Raw genomic sequence first — 27888 nt, 5'->3', positions numbered from 1 at the left:
CAAATTGCGAATATAATTCCTGCTTTTGGTTCCGCTCACGTTTGCCTGGTGTTTTTACTCTGGGAGGTAAAGCTGTCCTTTGCAGTGGCCCTTATTAGAAGGACCGCCAACACACTAAGCAGTTAAGTAAAAGGACGGAAAACGTATAGGTTAAACATATAAAATGGCGCAAAAAAGACAAGGACAAGAGGTAAACAGGAGAAGCGCTAACATTCAACTAGATCTACTCAGGAATAGCAAAGCATGTATACGCACCACACGCGAAACAACAACAGATAAACGCTATCAAGTCAGTATCCGATTATGCAAAAACCGAAATTCATTGTCATAAAACACAACTGATGTGTCGCTGACACATGCCGTCCCACTTTTTTTTATAAGGAACGCCTCCAAAAGTTCACGAGCGACAGTCTCACGGCTTCTCCCCAGAATCCTTATCCGCTGAAGTTGCACAACATAGCCACACGTGTTGCAATGTATAGGCAAATGCGATCCATATTTATTTTTTACTGATAGTGCGTGCTCACGTGCTTGGTCATTGATGCACCGCCCCGTTTGGCCGATGTAGACCTTACCACAACTCTGTGGTATTTCGTAGACAACACCCACTGTGCAATCCAAGTAAGGGGTGACGTGTTTCTTATCACATGGTCTTTTTGACTTCTGATTAGAAAGGCGGGAGCACAACCCAGCCAACTTCTTTAGGGAGGTGCATCCAATGACCGAGAACGGGAGCACCCACTATCAATAAAAATTAAATATGGCTCTCATTTGCCTATACATTGCAACACGTGGGGCTGTGTTCCGCAACTTCAGCGGATATGGATTCTGGTGAGAAGCCGTGAGACCGTCGCTCGTGAAATTTCGGAGGCGTTCTTTATAAGAAAAAAGTGGGACGGCATGTGTAAGCTACACGTCAATTGTGCTCCATGGCAATGAATTTCAGTATTTGCATAATCGGATACTGGACTTGATAGCTTTTATGTGTTGCTGCTTCGCGTGTGGTGTGTCTATATATGCTTTGCTTTTCCTGAGTAAGTTTTAATTGATAATATATTCATCCGCGTTTTCGCGTGTGCAGTTTTAGTGGCGTTTATGAAGTGAAACACTATTCTCATTTAACTAATTAAAAAGTTAATAAACACGATTTAGTTAATGATCCGACTTATCGTGAGGATTGGCACTTTATAATATGTCCCCCGGCCGTAGAACTCACCTGCACAGAGAAAATTAGAGTACCTTTTGAGGCTTTCGTTTTAATATTTCTTTCAATATTTTATTTTTATTTTTTTATGGTCCACACTGATAATCTGTCACCAGTTTGATTTGTGTGTGTTAGTTTGTTTTTGTTATTGTCTCGTTTGCTATATTTTATGTTACGCCACATTGCGTAATTTTAGTTGCCTTGGCTTCTGTATATACGACTGGAATGTCAATAATTAAATAAACATAAAATTAAACGACCTGTTTGCTGCAAATTCTTTTTAGTTGTATGGTAATTTCGATGTTCTGGATAATAACTTCATCGAACATACCATTTTTACTTCGTTATTGGTTCATGGGCATCATATAAAACGCGTGCTGTTCAAAGGCAAAGGATGGGCGGGAGTGCTTAAAACTATATCTGGAACTAAAAAAAAAAAAAAAGAAAACCTGGGAACGAGAGCCAATAACCTAATAGCGAAATGCATACGTCAAAGGTATCATTGTATGTATCAACGATACATCCGAAACATTTGGAAGTTTGCAGGTCGGGGCCATACTGATGCTTGGTTCACCGACCCACTGAAGACTCTTAAATTGGTACTAGAAATATGCAAAGAGTAAATAACAAAAAACGGCCTTCTCAACGAACTAAATTAAGTTTTACCAAAATAAACTAACTTAAGAAACGCAGGCGGAACTTTTTCCGAGCAAAGAGAGACAAGTTGTTCTAAGATATCTCCACCTATACTCGACTCGACAATTACAATCAAGTGATAACTCCCACCATCAAACCGACCAAAGCAATCCAAAAATAATGACTAAAGGGAAAGATGCATTAAATATATATATATATATATATATATATATGTATAAGTACACGTAAAGGATTTATTTATCAGAGGTGTTTCATGCTTCGACGTTTGTAGCTTACCCTCGCTCTCCCTACTATAAAGAAGCCCCTTCCCATAATTCCATATTGTCACGAATGGAGGCAATGAAAGGATGAACAGTGAACTAAGAATAAAGGTTTAATAGGCGAACTTGTGCCATGTAAAATAAAAGACGAGCTTCGAAACATCAGAAAAGCGTGTGGCGATTTGGCGGCGTAACAGCAAGTTAGGGCGAGACTCACTAGACAAGGTCCCGGTCAGTTCCTTATAAGTTATATAGTGTGCGTCACTAGCTCGAAAATTAGGCAAAGAAGCTTCGAGCGTCGTGCGCTGGGGGCGAGAATGAGCAGGCACTTTCGAGAGCAATAATCTATGACGAAATGATGAAAGTTCCGCCCCGAGTAGGATAAACGCGAATCTTTTAGAATTCCGTGACCGAGCGTTACTTGTTCGGCCCTGCGCACGGCATTATCCACCCCTTTTAAAGCGCGTCGTCCCGTTGCAATGAGAAGCGAAAACAAAAATGGCTAAAAAATTATGGTGTGACAAAACAAACATGCAGTGTCACAATCCTAACGCGCGTAGAACGGCTTGAGTCGAACCACGTGGACCACTTCGGGTCGTGGCTGGCGGCGTCCTGCTGGTCGGGTTCCGTCAGGGAGCACCTCGTAGTTCAAGTACCCAGGGCAACGAATGACCTTGTAGGATCCAAAGTAGCGTTTTAACAGTTTTTCGCTGAGGCCGCGCCGGCGAATGGGCGTCCACACCCGCACAATTAATAATTACTGAAAGTAATTATTCCCATAATTATATCAAACACTGTTCTCTCTTCCTAAATCTGCCCTTTTGGCAGGGACCAATTTTACATCAACCTTTTTTTTTGCTATGCGTACAAGAATGATCTGTCCCGCGTTTCATAAAATACCCAGTATACGCATAGGTATATAGCTGAGCGCTTCTTCCAAAAGCATGCCTTTCATACAGTATATATTTTAGAAAAAAAAATTATTACTTCGACTATTAGTGCATGAACTTACATGAAAACGGCCAACGACAAAGCCTTGTAGCTATCAATTCCTGTCTCTATTCTATTGCACGGCATGCATGGATAATTAGAAATGATAAGCTGGTTTGTTTGCAGTCACACAGTGTTGAACACCAAGATATTGGCCTTCAAATTACTACTTCTCTAGCCTTGTTTCCTCGGTGACAGAACTTGCTTGTGTGCGGGCTTTGCGTTTCGCGGTAATGGGCTGTGGGCAGAGATGTGAAAATTACTTTAAAGAAGTAATGAAACTAGATTACGAATTACTCTCTCGAAAACCGCAAAAATGTAATTAAATTACATCACAAACTACCGCAAACAAAAGGTAATGACAGTACATAACGATTACTTCTTAAAAGTAATTAAATTACTTTGACATTACTTTTGAATTCCTTCAGGCAGCAAGTCATCGTCCTTTACGAACTGTACCAGCCATATGTGACTCAAAGTCAGCCACACTGAGCAGTCAGCCCACTGAAACATACGACGTAAATGTTAAACATGAAGAATAGCTTCTTTTGGTCTTGCCATAATAAAGTCGACTCGCCGGTTTTTTTGTTCAATCAATGGTGAAGGTCTTTAGTTATGTGATTATGTGATTCCGTCTTCCCGATTTTATAGAAGTTGTAGTCCATCTCGGTAACACAAGACGGGCAATGGCAGCTCGTCCTCACAAGATGTCGTAATGGGAAATGACTCCCTTCTGACTCGGACGGTGTCTAAACCTTTTCTCCCGTGAAATCGCTATTCGGCGCATTTCCGGACGTTTGTCTGGAGTATTTTTGTTCCAAAGAGAGAAAAAAGAAAGCCGAAGCTATCGCGCATTACTCCACAAGGGGGCCGGATATTTTCCGGGCAGACACTCCACCAGGGAAGGAAAGGGGTGGCGGTAGCTTTCTAGATCAACGTAGCAACATATGCACTTTTGCTCAATCCTTACTAAACTTCGCATGGAAAAGGCAGGGGGCATTTTTACTTGCGTTGCTCGCTTCCCAGTCTTTTTGAACTAGAGAAAGCATTTTTATCTGCCAATGCCAAAGGCACGCAAGAAACGTACTGGCTCCTTGACAGGGCATTTGGGGTTAACTAATGAATCCGGTCATTTGTGTTTTTGTGTCGGAATGGTCGAAGCCTGTCGGTTTGGCCTTGCTTGACGAAAAGGCAAGGAGACAAGAGATCTGCGTGTCGTCTCAGGTTTTTAAAATAGGTTCCCACTCTTGACTTAGCAAACTGGTACCATCCTGATGGCATGGCGCAGTGAATCCGCCTTTTCTGGAGCTTTGTGAGCCGTGGTCTTGGAGCGGTGTCTTTCCACGAAAGCATTTCCTCCTCTGCTTCACCATTCTAGTCCGCCTTTCTGCTTTAGTCCTGTGCCACGTAACGAGGCTTTGCGCTCAGATGAGCCTCGTTTAATTTGCACTGAGTCTATTGCCTCTCTCTCTCTCTCTTTCTTTTTCACAACATTTTACCATGGAAAAATATATTTCCCATTCTTTTGCCAAAGATAGCGAACATACTGTCTTAGTTGCGACAGAAGTAATTTAAAAAAAAATAATGAGTAACTTTCACTGATATTAAACAGCGCACAAAAAGTCGGCGGAAGAAGAGAAAAGGACAGTAGAACTTTCACAAAATTGTTGCCTGAATGCAATTCATTAGATTAAGAAATTGCCCATCTAGAAATGTAATTTACTAGATTACTTATTGCCGCGAAAAGTTATTTAAATACTGTAATTGAATTACAGTAATGTAATTACTGCTACCTCTGACTGTGAATACACTTCTGAACTCTGGGCAGCAGTGCCGCCCGCCGAGAGTTTTTCGTAAGCAAAAAGCCCGGGGATGTAAGGGGGCATCGCAATGAAACAATAATATAAGGCTAAGCTAGGGACAGTCAGACCCTACGATAGAGCAGCACCGCTGAACAACCTTTGTCGATTCTAGAAAGTGCCTCTTTGGAGCCGATATCGTTCGTCGAAGCCGCTATAACAAAGTCAAGCTAGCTCACTTTGTGGGAGATTTGTTGTCTTCCTTTTTTAGAAATTCTATATTTGACTCAATGTTTTGTCATCACAAATTAGTTCAAGACACCACAGAGAATTAGGGTAGGGAATTAGGGTAATGCAAGACTAACTTATTTTTTTAATACTAAAGTGTAATTGTGTTACATTTAGATAAATCAGCTGCATTTCTGCATTACTAGCACAACTGCAATTATGGCGAAGAATATATTTTTATATTCGTAGAATACATTCAAAGATGCTCGCTGGGGAATATTTTGCGCCATTTTACAAGAAGTTGTTTGTTGGTATATGATTTGTGAATCTGTCTCTAAAACATTTTTACATGGCGTGTCTCCTAGATTTTTTCCATGAAAATGTTTCACTGTAATTTTTTTAAATATTTTGTGTGCATATTTTAAACCTTTCATAAAATAAGTAGAAATATTAATATTACTACGTGCATGCTTCGGTGTGAAATTTACGGGTGTGCAGAATACAACTGTGAAACCTTGCCGATCTCCACGCCTCGATCTTGGAAGTTTCATATCTCCGTAATAAAATTAGCTACAACGTTTACATAATGTTACCCGCGTCGCCGAGCGTGTGCGGGAGTGGCCGAATGGGTTACCGTGCTTGGCTTTCAAGCGGAAACTCAAGGTTTGATTCCTGGAGGCGGAAGCTCCTTTTATTTATTCTTTCAACTTAGCGTTCTCGTGAGCTTGAAATCCTTGTCGTCTGATCGAGGTTCGATTATTCTACGTGCGGAGTGTTCTACGCCGAATGTTCCAGAAACCCACGCGGGTACAAAAGCTGCTCCGCGTGGCAGTCCGATGTCAGTTCGCCCTTGCACTCGCGATCGTGCCACTCTGCCGACCTTGAACGCTTGCAACACTACCTCTTTGTATTTTGTTTTGTTTTGTTTCGGCACAAGTTCCCCCTATTAAACATTTAGTTTCCAACTACACTAACCGTCTGTCTCCCAGAAGCTGCAGCTATATTGCCATTCAATGACAATATTGCATTGAATATTGTAAATGAATGACAACATAGCTGCATGCTTCTCCCAGGACTATGAATTTCACATATATTGTTTACATAAATATTTAAAAAAAACACATGACTCTGATCATTATTGTATGATCTGACCCAGAAAAACCCTCCCCTGTGTTTTTTTTTTAATCATTTTAGCAATTAGCAATATGTAAATAAAAAAAATTAGGCGCACAGCACAGGTAGTATTGTGTGTTTTATTATTACAATACCTGCATGAGCTCTAAGAGAGATTGTTCTGGGCCAGCTAAACTTGTGAGTTACGCTACTGAAACTATAGAATTTTCCGATGTTTCCTCATGCGCTTTATTCGTGTGGTGCTATGGGATATGGGCCGTACGAGTTCATACAGCTTCTTTGATTAGGAAACCTGCACAATATACAATCAAACAAATTTCCGGGGATTTACGTGCGAAACCAACGCCCCAGCAGAGGACTGAGGATTTATGTGGACCACCTGGGGATATGTTGACGTTGAACCGAAAGCTGGACTACACGGCGCCTTCTCCGCAATTAGACTCCGCCAGATTGCGGGCACCTCGGCCAGGATAAAACAATCAAACGAGAAAAGATTCGATTAATAAAGAAGCATTGCAAATGTATCGGAATCATGGCTTGAAGGTTTCCCTGACACTGACTCGTTTCTTCAGCGCTTTCAAACGGTTCAAGGCCATCTCGCCGGACCAGGTCAACTCCGACAAGGAGATTCGCCTCCCAGTGCGGGACGTCGAAATTCTGCCTGAGTTCAGTGTGAGTCGCAATTTTTTTGTTGTTTGTTTTCGAAGGGCGGAGGGATTCAATGTGCTTCGGACGGCCTCGTCGTGCTGTTTTCAAATGTGTGGCATTGTTTGTTTGATTGTTGTTACTTTAGTCAACTGCGGGATCATGCTGAGAAAACCCCGAGACAAGTTTTCTCAGTATGACCCGACACCACCTCGCCTATACCGATCAACCCTTAGGGCCTCATTTCACTAACTGCACGATGTGGTATCTGCATTACTTTCTGGATGCTCACGGACTCGGATGTACTGAGGTGGGGAAGATATGTCTTTTCAAAGTTTCAGCTGGTAAACCTAGAAAACTAAGAATAAATAATGGCAATATTAAGAAGGGTAGATAAATCCAAACAATGGATTTAAATTTCCGTACGGCCAATTTTCTGGATTATATGAATCGTCCGTCTCGTCGGTAACTCGCATGCAGTTATAGCTGCACGGTGATAATGAAGAGAGCAACAAGTATGATGATGACGCTTTCTTCATTTCGAGGTTCAAACTGCTATGGGAATGACTGCTGAGCCGATGTGGAAAGCTGAGTGTTCAGATTAAGTGACTGTCGAGTCCCGACTCAGAATTCCGGCAGTAGTGGATGCACTCAAAGATTTTAGTATGCAGTTGACACATGGTGTCAGCGGATTACATGAGAGGAGCTCCGGTATCGCTGAACAAACGTTGCTGAGGATGTTAGAGCCCTACCAGAAGCCTCGGTGAGACTGTCCTCCGGGGACATATGGAGGTGCAGGCAGCATAAATAATGCCCTAACGGTGTTGATCGTAATGTACGTTATCGTATTCTTGGTATAACACGACTTTTGTTTGGGCTAGTTGGTTCTTACTAGACATGATTAAAATAGCGCAAACTTGACAAGAAAAACAAAGAAGGCACACGTACAACAAGGCTGCAGCTTACTTCCAACTAAGTTTATTTCATCATCCAACCAAGCAATATATACCATCGCCAGCTCACCGACGGCATGCTGACGTACTTGTCTCCCGCTTTTTTCATAAAAAACGCCTCTATAATTTCTCTCTCTGTCATGTCCTTTATAGAGGCGTTTTTTATCAAAAAAGCGGGAGAAAAGCGCGTCAGCATGCCGCTGGTGAGTCTCATTGACAAAGAATTATTTTTTCTTGGTGGTTTTATCTGAAGAAAGGCGCGTGGAATGCATATAATCTTTATGTATAACTATTTTTGTGTTTTTGTGTTTTTATGTCGCTGGCGATGGTTTGCTTGGTTGAATGATGAAATAAACTTAGTTGGAAGTAAGCGCCAGTCCTGTTGTACGTGTGCCGTCTTTGTTTTCCTTGTCAAGTTTGCGCTATTTTAATCATGTCTCGTATTCTTGGTGCTCTTTTAAGGCTGGTTCACACACTGAGTCTTTACGGCCGAATACTTTAAAACCTCCACGACTTTTTTAGACAAGGAAACACACTGTAGCCGTGTATTGGGCAGCTTGTAACATTAGTAAGGTGGTAAGCTGGGCGAGTTGGTACTGGTTGAACATAGTGAACAAAATTTCGCGTGTCACTCTTTCTAACTTTTTGTCTTCTGGACGAGTTGGTATTGGAAAACATTACACAATTTCGTAATTCTCGCATTTTTTGCGCATCCCTCTTTCTTCTTTGGCTTGTATTTTTCGATTTTCTGATGAAACCTTTTAATAAATATTGCGTACATTTCATCTCGCGAGTACTTCAAAACCTTCGCTCTGCTGAAATGCAGTTCCAGGTTGACCTCGTACAGGAGTCCAGCGTTCGAGTGTATTCTTTCGTCGTAAGAGATCACAAGAACTATGTCCCAAGCAAAAGCAAATGTGTAAACGGGCCTTTCTCTGGAGAAAAGCAAGGCACCGTGTGTTTTGACTTCAGGGTCTTGGTTGCCCGCGGGGCACGGAAACACCGCGGCGCTTTTTCGGAGCGACTGTAGAGAACTTGGTGGCCGAATCCCCAGACCCTGTAACAGAAAGTTCCTGACAACTACGTCCGAGCTATAGAGGCTAGGAGAGCCACAGGGCACGTCAGCAGGGGTTAGACAAATTTAGCCTCAAAGTGTGTTCTGGAATTGTGCGCTGCGTTAAAAAAAGATTTTAGAGAGCACCTCTTCGGCGCCCGTTTCCGGCTTGAGCGGCGTCGCGGTCGCCGTCGGCGTCGGCATAACCGCACATTGCATTATGGGACGTCCCCATAATTACGTCACGAGGGTTACGAGTGACGTCACAAGGAGGACTAGGGTCACGAGTGACGTAACGAAGGTTCCTCGTGACGGTCACGACGGAGGTCACGACCTTTACAATGAAGGTAACATGAAGGTTACGACCTTCACGAGGCCTTCAAGAGTGACGTCACGAGGGTTACGAGAAAGGAGGGAGGGAGAGGAGAGGGGGAGGGGAAAGAGGGAGGGTGGAGGAGGGGAGGAAAATGAGAGGAGCAGGAAAAAGGAGGAGGAGGAGGGGCATACCCCACTCTCCGTACCTCACCTCCTCTTCCTCAAGAGCTGCGCTCTAATTCGACATTACAGGGAGTTGTAAACGTCTTTCATTTTTTTCTTTTGTCATTTCAATTAAATGGTGATAAATACATATTGACATATTCCCAAGTCAAGGGAAGTTTTACTTTGTTACGAATGATACTGAGCATAGTGGGAATAGTGCGGCTTAAGCTTTGAGTCTCTCCATCGGCGTAGAATTGGTTGCTAGAAACTGGATTTCTTGTTAGACACCTGAAATCCAGTATGCAGACAATTGTCTGCAAACTGGATCTGAGGTTTCCAGCGAGAAATCCAGTAAGAGTTTCTGTTCCATAATGCAGTTAGCGAAAAGTTATACTGTTTTTTTCGGTAAGGTTAATTACTCATGAATATCACGAACAAATATGAATATTTGATTTTGCGAATGCTGCAAAGCTTTGGGTCTAGTCATATGGTGATTGGAAGTGTTCAAGGGCTATCCGACAGACGATGACAGCGTGCTAGAGTGCCAGCCGTGGAAAATGTTGAACTGAGGCTTGCGCTAAGCAGCGAAATAAGATTTTTTTACCATCCGCTATTAATCTCTAGTATTATGGGAGATAAATTAATTGTTAAAATTAAAAGCCTGGGCTAAGAAACGCAAGCCGCTGCCCTATTCAGCCGTATTATTGCATCCACCAGGGGCTGAGAGAAAATTGCCGAGCGCAAGAAGCTCACCCGCGAACCGAATCGGGGGCCCCCCTGTCATGGCCGGCAGTGCACAAATATGAACCAAAATCAACAAGGCAAAATTACATAAAGTTAGAAAAGAAATTATTAGGTGTAGACGCAAAGCCTCCACTTTTCTACCCTCATATACCCATTTAAGAGAGGAAGCATCCCTCACACGTAAGGCGCAAACACACACTCTACTTACACCGCGCTATATCCATTACATTAACCATGCTCCAGGCCGACCCATCTGCTCGCACTGCTGTGGATACCCCCCCCCCCCCCCCCTCTAACGAGCGTACATTCTAGGACTGCTCTGCAGCCCACCAGAGTCGCTATTAGTCACTATCAGTCGCCCCAACACCTTATCCTAAGCGGCTGGTAGGAATGGTCTTCCCCCTTCCAGAGCTTTAAAAGCTGTGGTGGCTGCCCCTTGCTCATCACCTTCGAAAAGTGGTGGACGACGGAGGTCTCAACACAGTTACCAAGGTCCGGACTTGGGGTAAAGATTGAGGAGCATCTTTGATCTAAGTAATAGTTGTTCTCCCTTTCTCTCTCTCTCTCTTTCTTTATGCATCCAGAGAATGCGTTTTGTGGTTACAATGGGTAGCACTTTTTGAAGGCGCAATCGGGAACAGCTGGTGTTTTACTACGTGGCGTGTTAGGCCCCCCCCCCCCCCCCCCCCTCCAAATTACGGCGCTTCGCGGCGACAGTCTGCGGATGGCTCGTACACGTCGCTTCCCGGAGCACCGCTGGCGGGCCAAGGCCCATTGTCCTTCATTGCACCTCCGAAAAGTCAATTCCGGTTACAAAAAACCCCAACGCACTCGGTTGCAGTCGAACGCAGATGTGCGAACCAGCCTTAATTCTGAGCGGTGCGCGTGTGTGCAGAGCAACCCGTTCCGGGACCGGCTGCTGCGCACGTTCTCGTCACTAAAGGACGATCGCCTCTCCTTCGAGGACTTCCTGGACCTGCTCAGCGTGCTCAGCGAGGCCGCGCCCATCGATGTCAAGATGGAGTACGCCTTCCAGGTCTTCGGTGAGCGAAAGCCGCCAATCTAGCCGGCCCTTCAGTGAACTGTTTTATTGACGCAGGATGGCGTTTAATGGACGTGAAGTAGAGATTTCGGGAGTCATTGCATGCCGCCATGTGCAGTCGCGGCACGTCACAACTGGTCAGGGTTATTCAGCAGTTGCTAGGAGAGAACTGCGTGCGCCTACTTTTTTAAGCCCCGCCCGGCCCGGGTCCGCTGGTTCTTAAGTTTTACCCGACCCGGAGCCGGACCGATGGGATGCCTACCTGATCAGTCTCGTCTCGGGCCCAGCACGGTGAGAAGCCGAGCCCGTGCGCCTCATCTCTTAAATTCAAAGCTGTCCTTGGAAGGTGTCGGCGCATTTGAATCGTTTAGCCTAATTTGAATGAAAGACGCCGTCATATCGCAGTCGCGTGAGGAGCCTTCGAAAGCTTACAGAAATGTAAACGCTTACCTTTGGTAGCCAGAGGGCGTGTTTTTTTTTTCTTTCTTCAAAAGTTTGAAAAGGAAAGGGAATGCCAAGCGTACTCTCCCATATGTGACCGGATTTCACTAATTTTCATGCCTGCTGTCACCTCTCCCGGTATGCTGATAGAATCCCCAGGATTCTTCTCCCTGTCTTCTTACGAGCTTTGTTAGTCTATGGCAGCTTTTTTTATTTTTAAGATTTGTTTAGAGGCGTCGTAGCGAGTTTGCACTTCAGCTTTTTTGTTTCGTTCACATTCAAACGATCAATGTGTTAGCATTTTCTTGACAACGTTTTAGAAAGTGCGCTACAGCACTGCCCGAGCCTGGCCCGGGCCCGGGCAGAAAAACAATATGCGCTATCTCACCCGGGCCCGGCACGCGGGCCGGGCCAACACCACCTAGACAGAAGGCCTCCACATGGTCTCCTCTCCCTTTATGAAACGTCAGAAAAGTCGGATAGCGCTACTCGGCTATTGGGCCCTAGCCCGACCTTCGGCGCGCTGATTGCACACAAGCCTTGGCCGAACACTGACACAGCACTCGTGAGCAATCTCACGCCTCGATCGATCTGGCTGTGATGACGTGTGCGGAGGCCTTCTGTCTAGGTGGTGTTAGCCGGGCTGAGCCTGGGGTTTCGGGTTGGCCCGGCGCCGTGCAGAGCTCTAGTTACTAGTCCGTCATAAATGTTTCCTAAGCCATGCACCCTTTTTGCGGGTAAATATTTGCCCTATATAGTCTCGTGATGGGACCACGCTTTTATTTCTTTTTGTGGTGCAGATTAAAACCTTCGCATTTGAGTTAGGTCCTCCACTAACGGTTATCCACTCTGGTACAGGCTCGTGACGTTTTACCAAGCTTTTCATCTTGCCGCGAAAGAAAGCAAACATTTAAATACACTTTTTTTGCAGTTTGGACGGCATGCTTCACCGCCATTCGGGTTTTTCAGATGCTAGATTATTCTAAGAGCAAAAAAATATTATACGGGACACAGTCATGTTCCTCCACAGCTAATAAAAATAATAATCCTTGGGCTGATGAACAGTTATTTTTCAGTACTCGCTAAAAGATGTTCCAGAGAAAAAACCGCGTTCCAAAAAAGTTAAGCGCATGTTGAATAGTTGTCGGCCTTTTGCGAAGCAAATAATTGACGAACCACGGTGCATTAATACACTTCTCTCTCAGCCGCACCTTGATTGGGAAGGTGCTACTATGCAGTAAAAAAAACAACTAATGTTTTTGCAAATGAAACAACGCACTTCTTTACACGTAAAGGAATGCAATGTCCACTTTCTTAAGAAAAACTCTTCCACTACAGGGGTGGCGGAAAGTGGCTTTCTGTGAAGTAACTGGAATGCCTTTTCCCAATGATGGATGCAACAAAGTCATTTAAAAATCTCGCTAAAGGAAAGTTGAGAGAACCACCGGTTTCTTTCAAACAACCAACAGGAGTTTGAAGACTCCAGAGAAATAAGGAAAGTGGTATGATGGTTTCGCTTGTATAACTCTGCTTATAAAATGCATGTGCTCATGATCGCAAAAAACATGAAGCGTGACATAACCTGACGAAGATACAGGTGGGGCAACCAGTGCCTACCATGATGGACAGAAACAGGTAGAGCTCCGTCATACTTGCTCCCAAACTGAGCTCAGTATAAATGTTGCAAAAATACTGTGAAATTTTTGAATTCGTATGAAGTAGACGTAAAGCACTTTTATAACGTAACAGAGTTTTTGCACCAAAGAAACATCGCACACCGTCGCTTGGGCGAAGATAGATGAATCTTAGTGCCTGCGTCTTGGAGCACATCTGCCTAGGTAAGCAGTCACTTCTGACCAATACACTTTGTTTTTGAAAGTATCGAAATAGTACGCCAAAATAACTAGTTGGGTCGTATGGGTCATTAAAAAAAAAAAATAAAGCTCAAGCTCGAAGGGGAGCCATCCTGGCCAGTGAGTCCGCTGAGCCATCTTGGTTCAGTGGACTTTGCTTTCGTTCAATTCTTTTGGGAATGCAATCAGCTTCAATCTCCCTTCAGGTGGAAAAATTACATTTTAACTATAGCACGTAATTTTCAGATATGAAGTTTCGTCCAAACCATCTATATAAAAGAGCAAGGGCATCACTGGTTGCATCTAAAACCAAGCACAACTCCCGATGAAGTAATTTGTGGAAAACTTGCCTCACTATAAATTACGACTTTCATAGTAGTGAAGCGTGATTAAAAGGTAAAAGAATTGCTTGTAATATTTCTAAAAATTATCCAGTATAAACTTTACAGATATACCGAAGCAAATCTGTTGTAATAGCAATGCGCAAAGTATTCGTTTTAGCATGACGTCTATAAGGAGGGCAGTCTTTTAGCGTCAACTATTAATCATCACCGTACCAACTAGACTACACCATGCTTCCATGGCGTGGTCGTACGTATAAGCATGCAGAGTACTTTGAAAGGCTTCTGATCACGAAACTTCGGGGAAGTTTTAGTTCAGGGTCAATAACTTCGGCCGAAGAAAGCATTTTCGTTTGGCCGCCACGTTGTCAGTGAGCCACCCAAAATTCGCGGTTACAAGTACTTTTCGAAACAACAATTTCTCGTACACCGACAATTTTTCTGTCTGTAATTTATCACTGTATTCAATCACCGGTCATTCTTTATTGATGTCTAAAACAGAACTTAGAAATAAGCTTTTTCAATTTATTTTCAAACAAAGCGGTGTTTTTACAAGCGAAAAAAAGCCGGGAAACGAAACATACGGCTTCGCAGTCCAACTACTTGATAGTGCGAATCGTGGCGCTGGAGTATGACGGCGATAGTGGTATTGAGAATTCATTATGAAGCAAAAAAAATATATATAATTTGGAGAGCGTTGCAGAAGAAAAAGTTCCATTGGTTGACTGAGTGCACAAAGCTGAAGACGGTCACATTAACGTGGGACGCTATCAGCGCGATGACGAGTCACCGCCGTCTATTGGTGGCTCGTTCAGAGTGAGTTCGAAATTCCGATACCACTTATGGTAGCCAGACTTCCAGCGGTGCTGGCTAGATTGGTAGCTTGAATAGACCCCTCGTCGACAGTAGCGCCGCGCTTGGTCGGGTACCAAACTTTGACATAGCGGTACGGATAAGTTTCTTGACCAGTGGCATATGAGCCTATTGCTAAATTACTCAAGCATCATAGAGAATCCTGGGAATGTCAGTATACGCGCCGCACGCACTCGCCTTCACCGTATAGATGATTTGAAGTAAATACCCAAAATAAGGCGGTGACAAGCACGGGTGCATCATGACATTCGTTTTATGCTTTTGTTTGCTTTAGAACAGTTACTACTGCCATACCCTCCTCTATACTCACGAAGCCTGGCAGTTCGACGACCGAGCCATTGAGTGCCCGATAGCAGATTTGGAGCGTGAGGATCTGGTAGCACAGAGCATCAAAGAGCCATTTCTCAGAGAACCTGGACGTCACCGCACAGCTTCTGCAGCGGCGAGGACCCGAAAGACAGTTGTCCACACAGGAGAAGTGTGTTTTGGCGTCTCGTCGCAGCGGGGCGCCAGTCACGTGGCTCTCCTTTTTTTTTAACGTTAATATGCACTTTAAAAAAAAAATAGTAGAATCTGCGACGCTGATGGTATGCAGATACGTCCAATTAAGTATGTTGTTGATATAATTGCCCCCGCTTTAAATCATATTTTTAATCTCTCCTTAGCGTCTGGTGTATTTCCAAGAAGGATGCAAGTAGCGAAAGTAACCGTTCTGTACAAAAAAAGGTGATAAGAATGAGTTGGGGAACTACAGGCCCATTTCTATACTGCCCGTTTTTTCTAAAGTGTTAGAAAAAAATAATTCATCGCCGTTTAGTAGACGTTTCAAATAAACATGACCTTGTTACCTCCTCGCAGTTTGGTTTTGGAAATAATTGCTCAAATGAAACAGCCTTACTTAGTCAAAAAGAATTTATATTAAAAAACTTTGAAAAAAAAAACTTGGTTCTCGGGATGTTTTTAGACTTCACCAAGGCGTTCGATTGTATTAGTCATAAGGTCCTATTTAAAAAGCTTGAAGTTTACGGTATCCGTGGGCAGGCGCTATTACTTCTGCAATAATATCTAGAGCATCGACAGCAATATGTATCCATCAATGGTAATTCCTCCACTATTAAGCCTGTTACGTCAGGCGTTCCACAGGGCAGTGTACTAGGGCCATTCCTTTTTAACATGTACATAAATGATATAATTAAAGTCAATAAAGAGGCAAAATTTTTAATGTATGCTGATGATGCATGCATATTGTTTTCCTCTGAAACCGCTGATGAGCTAATCGATATGGCTAACTTAACTTTGTCTAGAATTAAATCTTGGGGCGATAGTAACTCCGTTGACAGTAAACAGTAGTAAAACAAAAGCTGTTATTTTTCGTCCAAAAAATAAACCTGTGGTAGTGTCTAAGCTTCTCCGTTTTAATTCGTCTCGAATTGAAATAGTGAGTTGTTTTAAAACTCTTGGAGTATTTTTTAGTGAAAATATGTCCTGGGATAGCCATATAAACTATATTATTCCAAAACTAGCTCGCGTGGTAGGGATTGTAAATCGCTACCGTTACATATTGCCAACAAATGTGAAACTCTTGATCTATAACTCTTTGTTTTACTCCCATTTAGCCTACTGCTACCTCGCTTGGGGTACATCAACGTTAACTAATATTGAAAAACTGTTCCTACTACAAAAGAAAATACTCTGAGGTATAGGTAATGTACCTTTTGATTTTCACACTGCTGAACTATTTAAGACCTATAGGATAATTCATGTTCACAAATTGTATTCATATCGACTTTGTACCAGTTTAAGAGTGAAAGAATAAAGGGCACATGTTTCTTACAAAATCTTGCATTGTTGGAGGAAAATTCACCAGTGCATTCTACTCGTCACGCGGAGAAGTGGAAGATGGTTACTCAGCGAACTAACTATGGCTCTCAAATGCTTCAATTTACTCTTCCAAATGTGCTGATACTTCGTGCAGTAGTAATGTTTCCCTTGAAAACTTGACTTTCAAAGACTTGCGTCGATATTTTTGTACATGATGCATTATTTTCATAAAACGTTATTTGTTTTGTTTCCTTTTTTTGTTAACAATACCTTCAGCCGCTACTGAATGTGATTTTCATCTTTGTTTCTCGGTGCTTGCCGTTGACCACTGTAAGGGGACCGAGGACCAGTCAAGCTGCATATCGCAGCTTTTTTCCTCGGGCTCCCCCACCTAGATTGATGGAAATAAAGATACTATTATTATCATTATTATTATTATGAAGTTATCAGGTTTCTTTCTCGCGACCACCGCCAGGGTATTATTTCCGGCTTCTGGTTGGCGGCATTCGAATTTGTGAAGACCAGCCTGGAACACGCCCAGCCCGCTTTCGGCCCAACGGCGCCCCCTCATTTCTCTCCTATACTTCCCAACGAATGGCCAAACTCTCTACATATTCGGCTGTGGTGTACACACGCCAGCAGCAACATGATGGCAGCCAGAGGCCGTACTTGCAAAAGCCCATAGATGAAGTGCGTCAGGTTTGATGTGGTCGCCCCGAAGTGCATCAATTCCTCCTAGATGACATCTATAGTGACTGAGGAATATTGCACATAAGATCTTCAGTTGTCCCGCCTCCAGCGCGAGCTACCTACTTTCCACAACGCTTTGGTGTCTCGTGCACCTCGAGCCCGCGCACGCAGCCAAAGCATGGTCCTCCATGCTTTGGCTGCGTGAAGCGCGTGCTGGAGGCCGCGTGTTAGAAAGACACGCGATTCTCATTCTGTGAGTGACTATACGCCTTGCAAGTGGGCTCATTTTCGTCTTCTGCGCATGAGAAAGGAAGTAGCGGTGACGTCAGAACGCCGAGCCCTGATTGGCTGATAGCGACCCCCTATCACAGCGTCGTCTGCTCCTTTGCAACGTCGTCTGCTCGCAACATCGTCTGCGTCTGTCTCAGCTTTTTTCAGAAGTGCAGGTCTTTACGAGCGAGCTCGACTTAGCCTTTCAGAGAGAGCAGACGAAATTACTCGAGCGGTAAGTTGTTTTAGAGCGCAGCTCTTAGGCGCCCGTTTCTGGCTTGAGCGGCGTCGCCGTCGCCGTCGGCGTAACCAAGGTCATTCCAAGGTCACGTGACCCCCCCCCCCCCCGAGGTCACGTGACCCCCGGAGCATATTAAAGAATGAGGGGAGGAAGAGGAGAATGAGGAGGAGGAGGACAAGGAGGAGTCTACACTCCCCTCAGTACCCTTCCCTCTTCCTCCTCAAGAGCTGCGCTCCAATTCGGCGTGACAGTGAGTTGTAAACGGCTTTCACTTTTTTGTCTAACAACTAGCAGACGCGCATCAAGGAGGGAAGTTAAAGGACTCACTGGCGAGGTGTCCCGGGGCGCCGAGGTTTGTTTGCTTAGCACCGAGAGTGAGCGTGTTAGTGTCCGCAAGTTCCCTCCCAAATACTTTTTCCCTCCATTCGTGTGCGGCGAGACCCCTCACTCTTTAACGGCGTCGGCGGGTTGGCGCAGTTAACGTCGTCTGCTTTACGTCGCTAGTCAAAGCGATGACTGCTTTACCTTTCCAGCGTCTGTCGGAGATTCACCGCTTTTTCACCGGCGAGGGTCACCGTTGCCTCGGGAAGCAAGGAGATAACAAGAGGAAGAGATTGACCTCTTAATCTAAAATTGAGGTCAGCGATCAAAGTATAATACGGGAAGGGTTCACAAGGGTCGCGCGGGCATATTCCATTCAGCACGCCAGCCCGTCGTGGGCAGACGGTCGCCGAGTCGCGGAGTGCCTGTTAGGCCTAACTGCCCAGCTCGTTTGGTCGCTTTCGGTGGAATTGTGGCCGTTGGAGCTTTTCCCGGATGTTTGTGGATCCAGCGTTCTTGTTCGTCGTGATCTGTTTCAAGTACTTCTTAATTTTGTTCTTGCTGCTTGTAGTCGGGACACGTCAGAAGCGTAGGTAGAAAAATAAACGTCCGTAGGTCGTTGCGACCGCGACGCTGTCGGCCATGCTGATTTGATCGTAAGAAGTGCGTAAGACAGCTTCGGAGCTGCCGTAGGATTTCATCGTAACCTGCGCAAAACTTGCGAACATTTCGTTTCGTGAATACGAATTTGTTCTTAAGTTTTGTCTTACGCACATTTTTGGCGAAAGATCGTTTCGTGAATCTGGCCTCTGCGCTTCCGAAAGTCGCAGGAAAGGTAAGACAGACGCAGACGACTTTACGAGCAGACGACGTTGCAAAGGAGCAGACGACGCTCAGATAGGGGGTCGCGATGAGCCAATCAGGGCTCGGTGTTCTGACGTCATCGCTACCCCCTGCGAAAGAAGCAGACGAACTTGCCATCCGCATAGGAGGCGTTGAGGTCGCCCATATTGAGCTTTGGCAAGAAAGGTCCCTCACCGGTGTTTCGACATCGGTCTTGGGTTTCCACCGGAACAGATTTCAACGACGACGGCGAGCTGTGCAAGGAGGACCTGGCTGAGCTGATTCACCGCCTCACCTGGCTGCACGACAAGAAGCTCGAGCACCAAGAAGTGCAGCTGCTCATCGAGAACGTGCTCCGAGAAGCGGACCTGGACCAAAACGGAAGACTCTCCTTGCTTGAGTTCCAGCACTGCATGCGCAAGAACCCGGACTTCGAAAGGCACGTATCGGAACTTGACGTGGCAAAGACGTGGGCCCTTTCGCGGTTGTCCTCGACACTCGCGTATTCCAACAGCCGCAGTCTGCTTTCTTAGTTGTCGGGGTTGTAGGAATAATCTACAGTGCCGAACGAAAAAAAACAAAAAAACTGCGAATGGCAGAGCGACAGTTCCTCGCCCTCGTTGTGCAACTCAACGGTCGGTAGCGGAAGGTCTCGCGTATCTTTCGGTGCTTTTCGAAAATAGTGACGGTGCCAAGTGGCTGGACCTTTCAATAAATGTGACCCACACCGTCTTGTTTAAGTCTTCTACCACATTTGGTGCTAATCGCCGAATTGACAATGGGGCACGAGCAATCCGAATTTCTAGGCATGACACACAAAACCACGCAAGATCAGCCTCAAACTGATATGATAAGTACGTTATGGCAACTCGCATAGTAGTGTAAGACTCATAAAAATATATGTGTTTCATCACGTGGCATTCCAAACGCATGCGTGCCTTATTGTTAACTCAGCGAAGGTGTGGCGACTAGCACCACATTTGGCGTAATAACAAATCTAAGCGTGAATTACCATTAAAGAACCAGCCAGTTGACACCATCACTATAGTCTCGAAGCACACCACAGGATGAGCGAGAGCTTCCGATGGCTACCGTTCAGTGGCGTGACGAGGGTGACGGCTGTCGCTCCGTCGTTCACGTTTCTTTTGTTCGGGACTGTACAGTGCTCAGCAAACTTATACGAAAAACTCGAACTCTGCCTCATTTATTTATTTATTTATTCATACTACTCAGCTTTTCGAGGCTTTAGCGGGGGTGGTACAGCATAAGTTCGAAATACAATGCTCAGCTATATAATGGAAACGCTATCCTGGCTGCAGCGGACGAACTGCTCGCTGAATGAATCCTCCCGAGCAGGGGAGGTCGCTCGCTCAAGGCCGACATTGCGGCTGGAACGAGAAAGCGCAGCAGTATGGCCTGCAGGGCGATCCCCGCATTTCGTCACTCCCTCCAATTACTGCGCATAGGCGACTGCCAAAACCATCAGTTACTGGATGGCTGATTCAGTAGAAACATGCTGATTGCATTACCAGGCCTACCAAAAAAACCAGTAAAACGTTTCGCTAACTTCATTATGAAACAGCAAATCTAACTGGATTTCTTGCTGGAAGCCTAAAATCCAGTGTGCAGACCATTTATTTATTTATTTATTGAAAGTACCCTCAGGGCCCGTTAGGCATTACAGAGGGGTAAAGCACATACATGAAACAAAGATAGTAAAATAGTAACAAGTCAAGAATGATAAATATACAACAAACCAGGCATGTACACATTACTCAAAAAAGGTAGTTAAGTTACTGAGTAGTGACGCCAAAAGTAATTGGAGTAGAGTAGAAATTACGCATTTGTAACAGTAACTGAGTAAACTACTAACTACTGTAAAAAGTGGTGAGTTACTTTGAAGTTACTTTTGAAGTTACTTTTTGTATTTTTGTGGTAGCCTGACACGCCTGACAAGAAAATCGTTTTCAACAAAGAGGAGGTTTTTTCCGGCGTAGAAGGTCGGAACGGCGCGAAGGATTAAGTGAACAAGCGTCGTCGTTCGTACAGTTATAGACGCTTTACAGCAGCTGCGCATGGGCGCCGCCATAACTGACCTTCAGTTTTTGTTCCCTCTTATTCCGTTCGCTTCACTTCATCATTACCACAGTAGGACAGGTTATTGCAATTTTAGATGCTACTGTGTTCTTGTGCCCAGCATAGGCCCTTGTGAAGACCCGTCAACGCCCGCTTCAGTGGCTCGGCATCTCGGTAAGACAAGAGAAGGGCAGCTATGGCGGCTCAATCTGGCGCGTGTGTAAAGCGTCTATAGCTTGAAGCGGGAAGGTGCTCCCATGAACGGATTATCCGTGTCTGCGTTTGTGGGCGGGGGAGTCTGGCTTTGGGCAAGGGAGGATGCGCTGACGACGAGGCGACCATGGTAACAGGCGCCAAGCTGCGAGGTCATCCTAGTGGCGCCTACCCGTGGAACCCCAAACCGCTTGAGTCAGAACTCACTCAAGGCAGACAACATGAAAACGATCACCCCCCTCGGAGTGTCCCCGACTTTCACGGTTGCAGTTGGAGTCGCGGCGCTTACGTGCATTACCGGATTAGGTCAATACCCGACCCAGGCTTGTTAAGCATCTGTTCCTGCGTTCGTGCGCGCCGGTGTTATGTTTTCGCTGCTTGTCGCCACCTTGGCCCAACGACGACTGTGGGAACGGAATGTGAGGGGGCCCTTTCCTCGTCACTTCATCTGCCGGCGTCTTATTTATTTCTGCGGTCAAACTTTTTGTGGTGAGCAAAACTAGCATTAGATTTTGAAAGTAGTTAGTAATTTGAGTAGAAGTTACCTAAAAAATGTAGTTAAGTTAAACTACCAATTACCCAAATAAAGTTGTAATTGAAAGTTACCAAGTTATTCGGAAAAGTAGTTAAACTACAGTAGGTTGAGTAGAGTAGTTCAACTGCGTCCAAGTCTGCACCAAAGAAAGGAAAAAACCACAGGTCACTGCTAAAATAGTTGGTGATTGAATTTCTAAACAGGTTAGTATCAGTTATAGTAGCAATCAGCCCTGGGAGGTGGTTCCCCCACTGTGCGGGGTAAAAAAGATTGAAATGTTGTGGTAAATGAACTTGGAACTCCAGCTATGTGCTGATGGTCAAAACGGGATGAAATGTAATAGGGGGGAGTAATCATCTGATTGCGTAGGAGAGGATTATGAAAATACATTTTATGAAATAGACATAGGCGTGAAATTTTACGTCCCAAGGTGAGAAGTGGTAAACATAAACTATTTTTCATCGATGTGACACTAGCAGTGCGGTGGTAGTTGGAAAGAATGAAACGAGCTGACCTTTTCTGTATGGGTTCCAATGCAGTGATTAGAGTATCGTGACCGGGATCCTAGATGGAGGCTGTATATTCTAATTTAGGCCTGATTGATGTTTCGTAGAGGATCAATTTTAGTGAAAGAGGTGCCAATGAAAAGTTGCGTTTTAAGTAGCCCAACATGCAGTTAGCACGGGTAGTAACGTACTGAATGTGGAGTTTCCATGAAAGGTTATTTGTTAAGTGAGCACCAAGGTACTTGTACGTTGCCACTTGCTTCAAAAGGTTGCCTTCTAAGTGGTAAGAGGGACTGTTGTTCGGTTTACGGGACACTCTCATGTGTTTGCATTTGCTATAGTGTTTAGTTTCATTAGCCATAATTCACACCAACGCGAAAAAGAATTAATATCAGACCGAAGTGCAGATAGGTCAGAATCATGACAGATTTCACATTGAATTACACAGTCATTGGCGAAGAGACAAACGGATGGAGACACATTAATGGGAAGATCGTTAATATAAATTAAAAATAGTAGTGGGCTTAAAACAGACCCTTAAGGAACTCCAGAATTCACAGACACAGGTGGAGAGTTTTCGTTGTTAATTGTTACAAATTGTGAACGGTTATTCAAAAAAGGCCGAATCAAAGAGAGAACGTTAGGATCAATGTTAAGTTTTGCAAGTTTTAGCAGTAATAGCTCGTGACACACCTTATCGAATGCCTTGGCGAACTCTAAGAAAATGCAGTCCACCTGGGAGCCTCGGTCAAGAATAGAATGAATGCCATGAGTGAAGGATAGGAGTTGGGTTTCACAAGATAATGATTTACGAAATTCGTGTTCTGCTTCAGTCTGCTATCTGGATTTCAGGTTTTTAGCAAGTAATGCAGTCAGATTTTCTCTTTTATAATCTAGTTAGCGAAAGGTTTTTTGTTTTGTTTTTAGGTCCAATGACCGAAGGTCTCGACAGTCACCTATGGACCTTCGTGCAAAACGTTGGCGATAAATACAGACAGGCCGGTCCAAAACATTTCTGCTAAGTCCACAGTCCAACCGTGATTTCGGCCTTGAGCGAGCGGTTTCTTCTGCTCGTGCATGTTCAATCAAGCCGCCAGGGTTGCGCCACCGTACTATATTACACAGTTCGCGTGTTCCCGATAAGTTTGGTGTGCACTGGAGTTCTATTGACTCGTCCAACACAAAGTTGAGGTCGAAAGTTCGCAAAGTGTGCGGTTTTGACCTTGGCGACAAAAGCGCGGCTTCTTCGCGACGAAAGTTCAATCGTCGCTCTCCATAAACTTCGGCACAAACGTTGCTGGACGAGCCTGGGGCCTCTGTGCGTAAAAGAAGGGGAAAGGCCCCTGCGTGAACGTTATAATCCCACAGCTGGAGTAAGACACTCACCTCTTCGTTAACTATAAGTCCTTAGAGCTGTAAGTACTTAGATAACTACAAGTCCTTACAGACCCGATGCCCCGTCAAAAGACTATGGCGCAATCTTTTTCAATCTCTGCCCTGCGCTGGCTATCCGTAGGTGGCGTAGAAAATCCAGCTCTAAGGACTTATTGTTATCCAAGAGGTGATGGTAAGGCTCGCATAGGGACGCGAGAGAGCAGTAATACGTTCGGGAATAATGTAGAAAAAAGTTAATTATGTTACGCCAGTGTGAACCTATTTATGACTGTTTCAGAGGGTTGTGAGCTGACTGGGAATTATTACCTGATTAATCGATTATTTAAATGGCCCGATGAAGATTTTGCTAGAATGGTTAAAGTATTGTGAAATTAAAAATGGAACCTTATACATATTCACTTTATCCGAGACAAGTTTTACTACAAAACGACATAAACAGAAAGAAAGTTTCAGGCACAGTTGTCTTTTATTAGACAGAAAAGGACTTTAACAATCTGCAAAAGACAAAAAGGATGACATGAATAAACCCTTTCCACAAGTTTACCTCTGCTGACAAACACTTTTCAAGGTGGAAATCCTTCTCGGGCCTTACACCCCACTGCTGAACTCAGTTCTCTAAAGTCCCCAAGAACATATAACATGAAGAAACACTTTCCACAAGTTTACCTCTGCTTACAAGTACTCTCCAAAAAAAATTCCTCCTCGAACCTTTCACCCCTGTGTTTTATTTAATTATGTTCTCAAGGACCGAGAACACGAAGAGACGACCTACTATCCTTCGGTTAACCTTAAGAGACAAAAAAAAGAAAAAAGGGAAAAAGTGTTAAAAACCAAAAGGTGCAAAAAAAAAAAAAAAAAAAAGAAGTTGGCTGATCTTATTGTTTATAGAAAGAGAACTACGCCTTAATATTTCACAATGTAAAATCCGTCACCCTGAAATAATAATCAAATGTTAATGCTGCTCCAGTTTGTCTCGTGCCCCAGAACAACCAGGCGGTTACAGTGGTTACAGTATGGTGCCAATAAAAAACAAAACTACATTAAAACAAAATATACTGACGTGTCGCAATTTCACACAAAAGCTAATTTAAAGTATGGCAAGATTTTTTGGCGTGTCGCAATTTCACACAAAAACTAAATAAAATATGCCAAGATTAAAAAAAAAATACAATACTGTGAAAAGACAGCAACATAAAGCATCAGGACAGCATCAGACACCAATGTTGATAGCTCAGATTGGATGGATCGGTAAAATCTGCATGAGCTTCTGAACACACAAGTCGGCGCATAAAGTCCAATGACGACAGCTAATAGTAATCCTAGCGGCACTGAACTACTTCCCACACAAGAAGTGCCACGTACAATCCCTCTTTTTGGCAAGTTTTGTAATGAGAGTTCACAGCATGTAGACATACTCCTTTGGACTGGGATAGTTGCTTTTTGCGCATTAATTTAACTGTGCTGCGAAGGATTACATATAACGACACTGAGATTTGAAAGACAACGCGAAATACAGAAATAAGCGTAAACAGCTGTTTATTTTCCTTCTGCAGAAAAGAGGGGGAGGGGGCGTGAAAAGAGAAGGAAGAGGGGAACAAGGGAAGAGAAGTAACAAAAACGTAAATAAAGAATGAAGAATTGTTTTGCAATTTCAGCCATAAAAGCGCTCAAACAAACGCCGGTGTCACCCATGCACGTGCGTACGGTCCGTACTGCGATTATCTTTTATGTAACTTTTTTTTTTTTTTTTGAAATCTATTGAAGGGTTGTTATACACGTTCCGTGCGTCCCTGACGTCATATAAGAAACGCGCTTTTGCCTTTTCCAGTATCTAGACATTATGATGTGTTTTTTTTTTCATTACGCCTCACAACTGCGCTTTGCACAATGCGCTGCCACATTCACTGAGATTAGTAGGAGCTTGGAGGCGTTTGTGCTTCAGAAGCCTATCATTTAAACGTCTTCCTGTCTGGCCCTCGTAGGCTTTTCCATACCAAAACGGTATTTTGAACTGAACTCCATCGGCACAATCTACAAACTTGCACTTGTGTCGTACCGGACACGCGACTTCTCTCGGTGTGCCACCTGCTAACCTGTTTACTCTTTGTCAAGTTTCTTGAATTTGAAAGGGACGATAACATGATTCTGACTCGAAATTCGCTAGCAAGTTTTATCAGCCTGTGGGATACATTCTGAACATAAAGCAACACTACCTCATACTTCTTGTTAGGCTCCCTGCTAATTTATTCCCATCACGTTTAGAAGTATTTAAACACTATCTGCTACCGTAGCCAGTAACTGATCAGGGTACTGGCTACAGTGCCAGCGTCCTACCTGTAGGCGTAGGCTGTCATCCACTCTCTGAGGGCACGAAGTTCTAGGTCCTGGCTCGTGCAAGCGGAGGCGAGGCCCGAGTCGCACGGCAGAATTCCCTTCGCCCCTCTAGAGTTGTATATCCAATAAGTGTGAACGTCACTGAAAATCAGGTTGAACTACAGGAACAGTAGTCAGGCCTTGTTCAGGAATTCAAGTGTTAGCTTTATTCCTTACTACCGTCCGAGGATTTTCTTCATCATTGTGACTGGGAAATTGTGTGCTGGGAAATACACCAGGAAGCCGTCATCCCAGTATCTGAAGCACTTCACCTGACTAATCCCTACCAAGAACACCTGCAGTTTCCGATTGCCCCTTGCCGGATGCATGTCAAACAACGCTGGCGTTGTGCAGGAGCGGATGCAGATGCCTTCTTTTTGCCAATATATATCACCATCGAACTGAATATGCACGAAGTCCAGTTAGGTCCGCACAAGGTCCAGAAAGTCTGTTGTGCTCAAATCGTACTGATTGCGATATCTAACGCAACCGTAAGTTTCAATGGACTCTTCAACTTTCTCTACTATCTCTTCCTCTGGCACGTTGTAAAACATGTAACTCCATTAAACTGAGACGCACGCAACAGGTTGCATCTGTTTCAAGAATCCAACCCCGTTTTTCGAGTTGCAAACCAGGAAGGGGTCATCCACTTGAAAAATGGATAAGTGTTTTTGTAGTTCTCTCGTTGACACATTTTGCCCATTTCCTTCGTCTTCAACTATTAACCGAAGTGGGAAACTTTTCTTATGCGTTTTAACTTTAAATAAAGTGCCGAGGCAAAGTTCCCGGCTGTGTCCCCTAGGTCGGCCCCCTAACCGGTAGAATATTGTATAATTTCACAGCCTTACCGTTTCGACAGAATTGACAGAAAAGAAGTATGAGTACCGCTGCTTGGCAAGGTGGTAACAAGTATGATCCGGCTGTTGCCAGGTTTTTCATAGCATGTGTTTGTTGTACATAGAAGCACTTAAGGGGCGCAGCTCGTTTCGGCGGTTTTCTCGTGAAATCTTGCTACGTGCAGGGCTTGTGTCACGTACAGAAATAACGGCGAAATTTATAAAATTGGGTTACTAAACTCGTGCACTTTCTCTCCTCCACAGCTGTTTCCGCCTGCGATTGTGAAGCAGCCTGCAACCCAAAGTGATGAACGACGAACTGCTTCGCTTCAGTGACGTCATTTCTCCCTAAAACACCCGAAACTGGGAGGATAAACTCCAAACAACCGAAGTGGAAGAAACAGAAAATTACGACAGACGTCAACATTCCTGTTGTTTTTTATTCCGTGAAAGTTGTTCAATTAAAAACCCAATGAAACGAGTTTTGGTGGTGTCACTATATTTCCATTTTTAGGCGCACAGTAACACTAAAGCGAATGTTTTGAGTTCAGAGCTGACTACGCATATTTGTTCGCAGGACCTGGAGAGGGGTGCCAACATTGACATCCGAAACCTTTCACGGGTTCATAAGCTTGGCACTTATGTGAACAGGTTCCAATGAAATGTCAGAAAGGCCGATTCGTGAAGGCTGCCATGACTGCGCTGTCTAATTAAAAAAAAAAAAAAAACGGACAGCGGTCATAAAATTTTTTCAAAATTAAGTAGCTCATCAGTGTAATTTTTTTTTTTTTTTTGCATTCTAATAGCGGTAAGAAGCTTAGGATTACATCGGGCACCATAATTGTCGTGCGTCCAGCGGCAGGCGATAACTTTTTCTTCACTGTGCATTACTTCCTTGATTTGCTTCATTTGCGATGTTGACTAAAGGACTACCCATAAGTGAAAAAAAGCAAAACCGTTTATAAAACTCATCAGAGCAAACAGCTTGGGAGTCGAGTGTACGTTAACTGTTCAATTAGACGCGAGTTCAAAATGAACGCATTTTGGGCGTCGCACTTTGTTAAACTCTA

General features: G+C 44.2%; 1 protein-coding gene across 1 annotated transcript in view; it reads left to right on the top strand.

The window, feature by feature from the left end:
* LOC8036167 (calcium and integrin-binding protein 1) overlaps positions 1–27299 on the top strand; it is a 55784-nt gene extending 28485 nt beyond the window's left edge. Inside the window, exons 4-7 of the mRNA XM_029995043.3 lie at positions 6845–6944; positions 11044–11191; positions 19119–19323; positions 27083–27299. Coding sequence (XP_029850903.2) covers positions 6845–6944; positions 11044–11191; positions 19119–19323; positions 27083–27104 — 475 coding nt within the window. The 3' untranslated portion in view covers positions 27105–27299. The remainder of the gene's footprint in view (positions 1–6844; positions 6945–11043; positions 11192–19118; positions 19324–27082) is intronic.
* The last annotated feature ends 589 nt before the right edge of the window (positions 27300–27888 follow it).

This window comes from Ixodes scapularis, unplaced genomic scaffold, assembly GCF_016920785.2.
Source record: "Ixodes scapularis isolate PalLabHiFi unplaced genomic scaffold, ASM1692078v2 PGA_scaffold8__174_contigs__length_109621045, whole genome shotgun sequence".
NCBI lineage: Eukaryota > Metazoa > Arthropoda > Arachnida > Ixodida > Ixodidae > Ixodes > Ixodes scapularis.
Note: the sequence above shows the minus strand (reverse complement) of the source record. Positions and strands in the feature narration are given on the sequence as shown.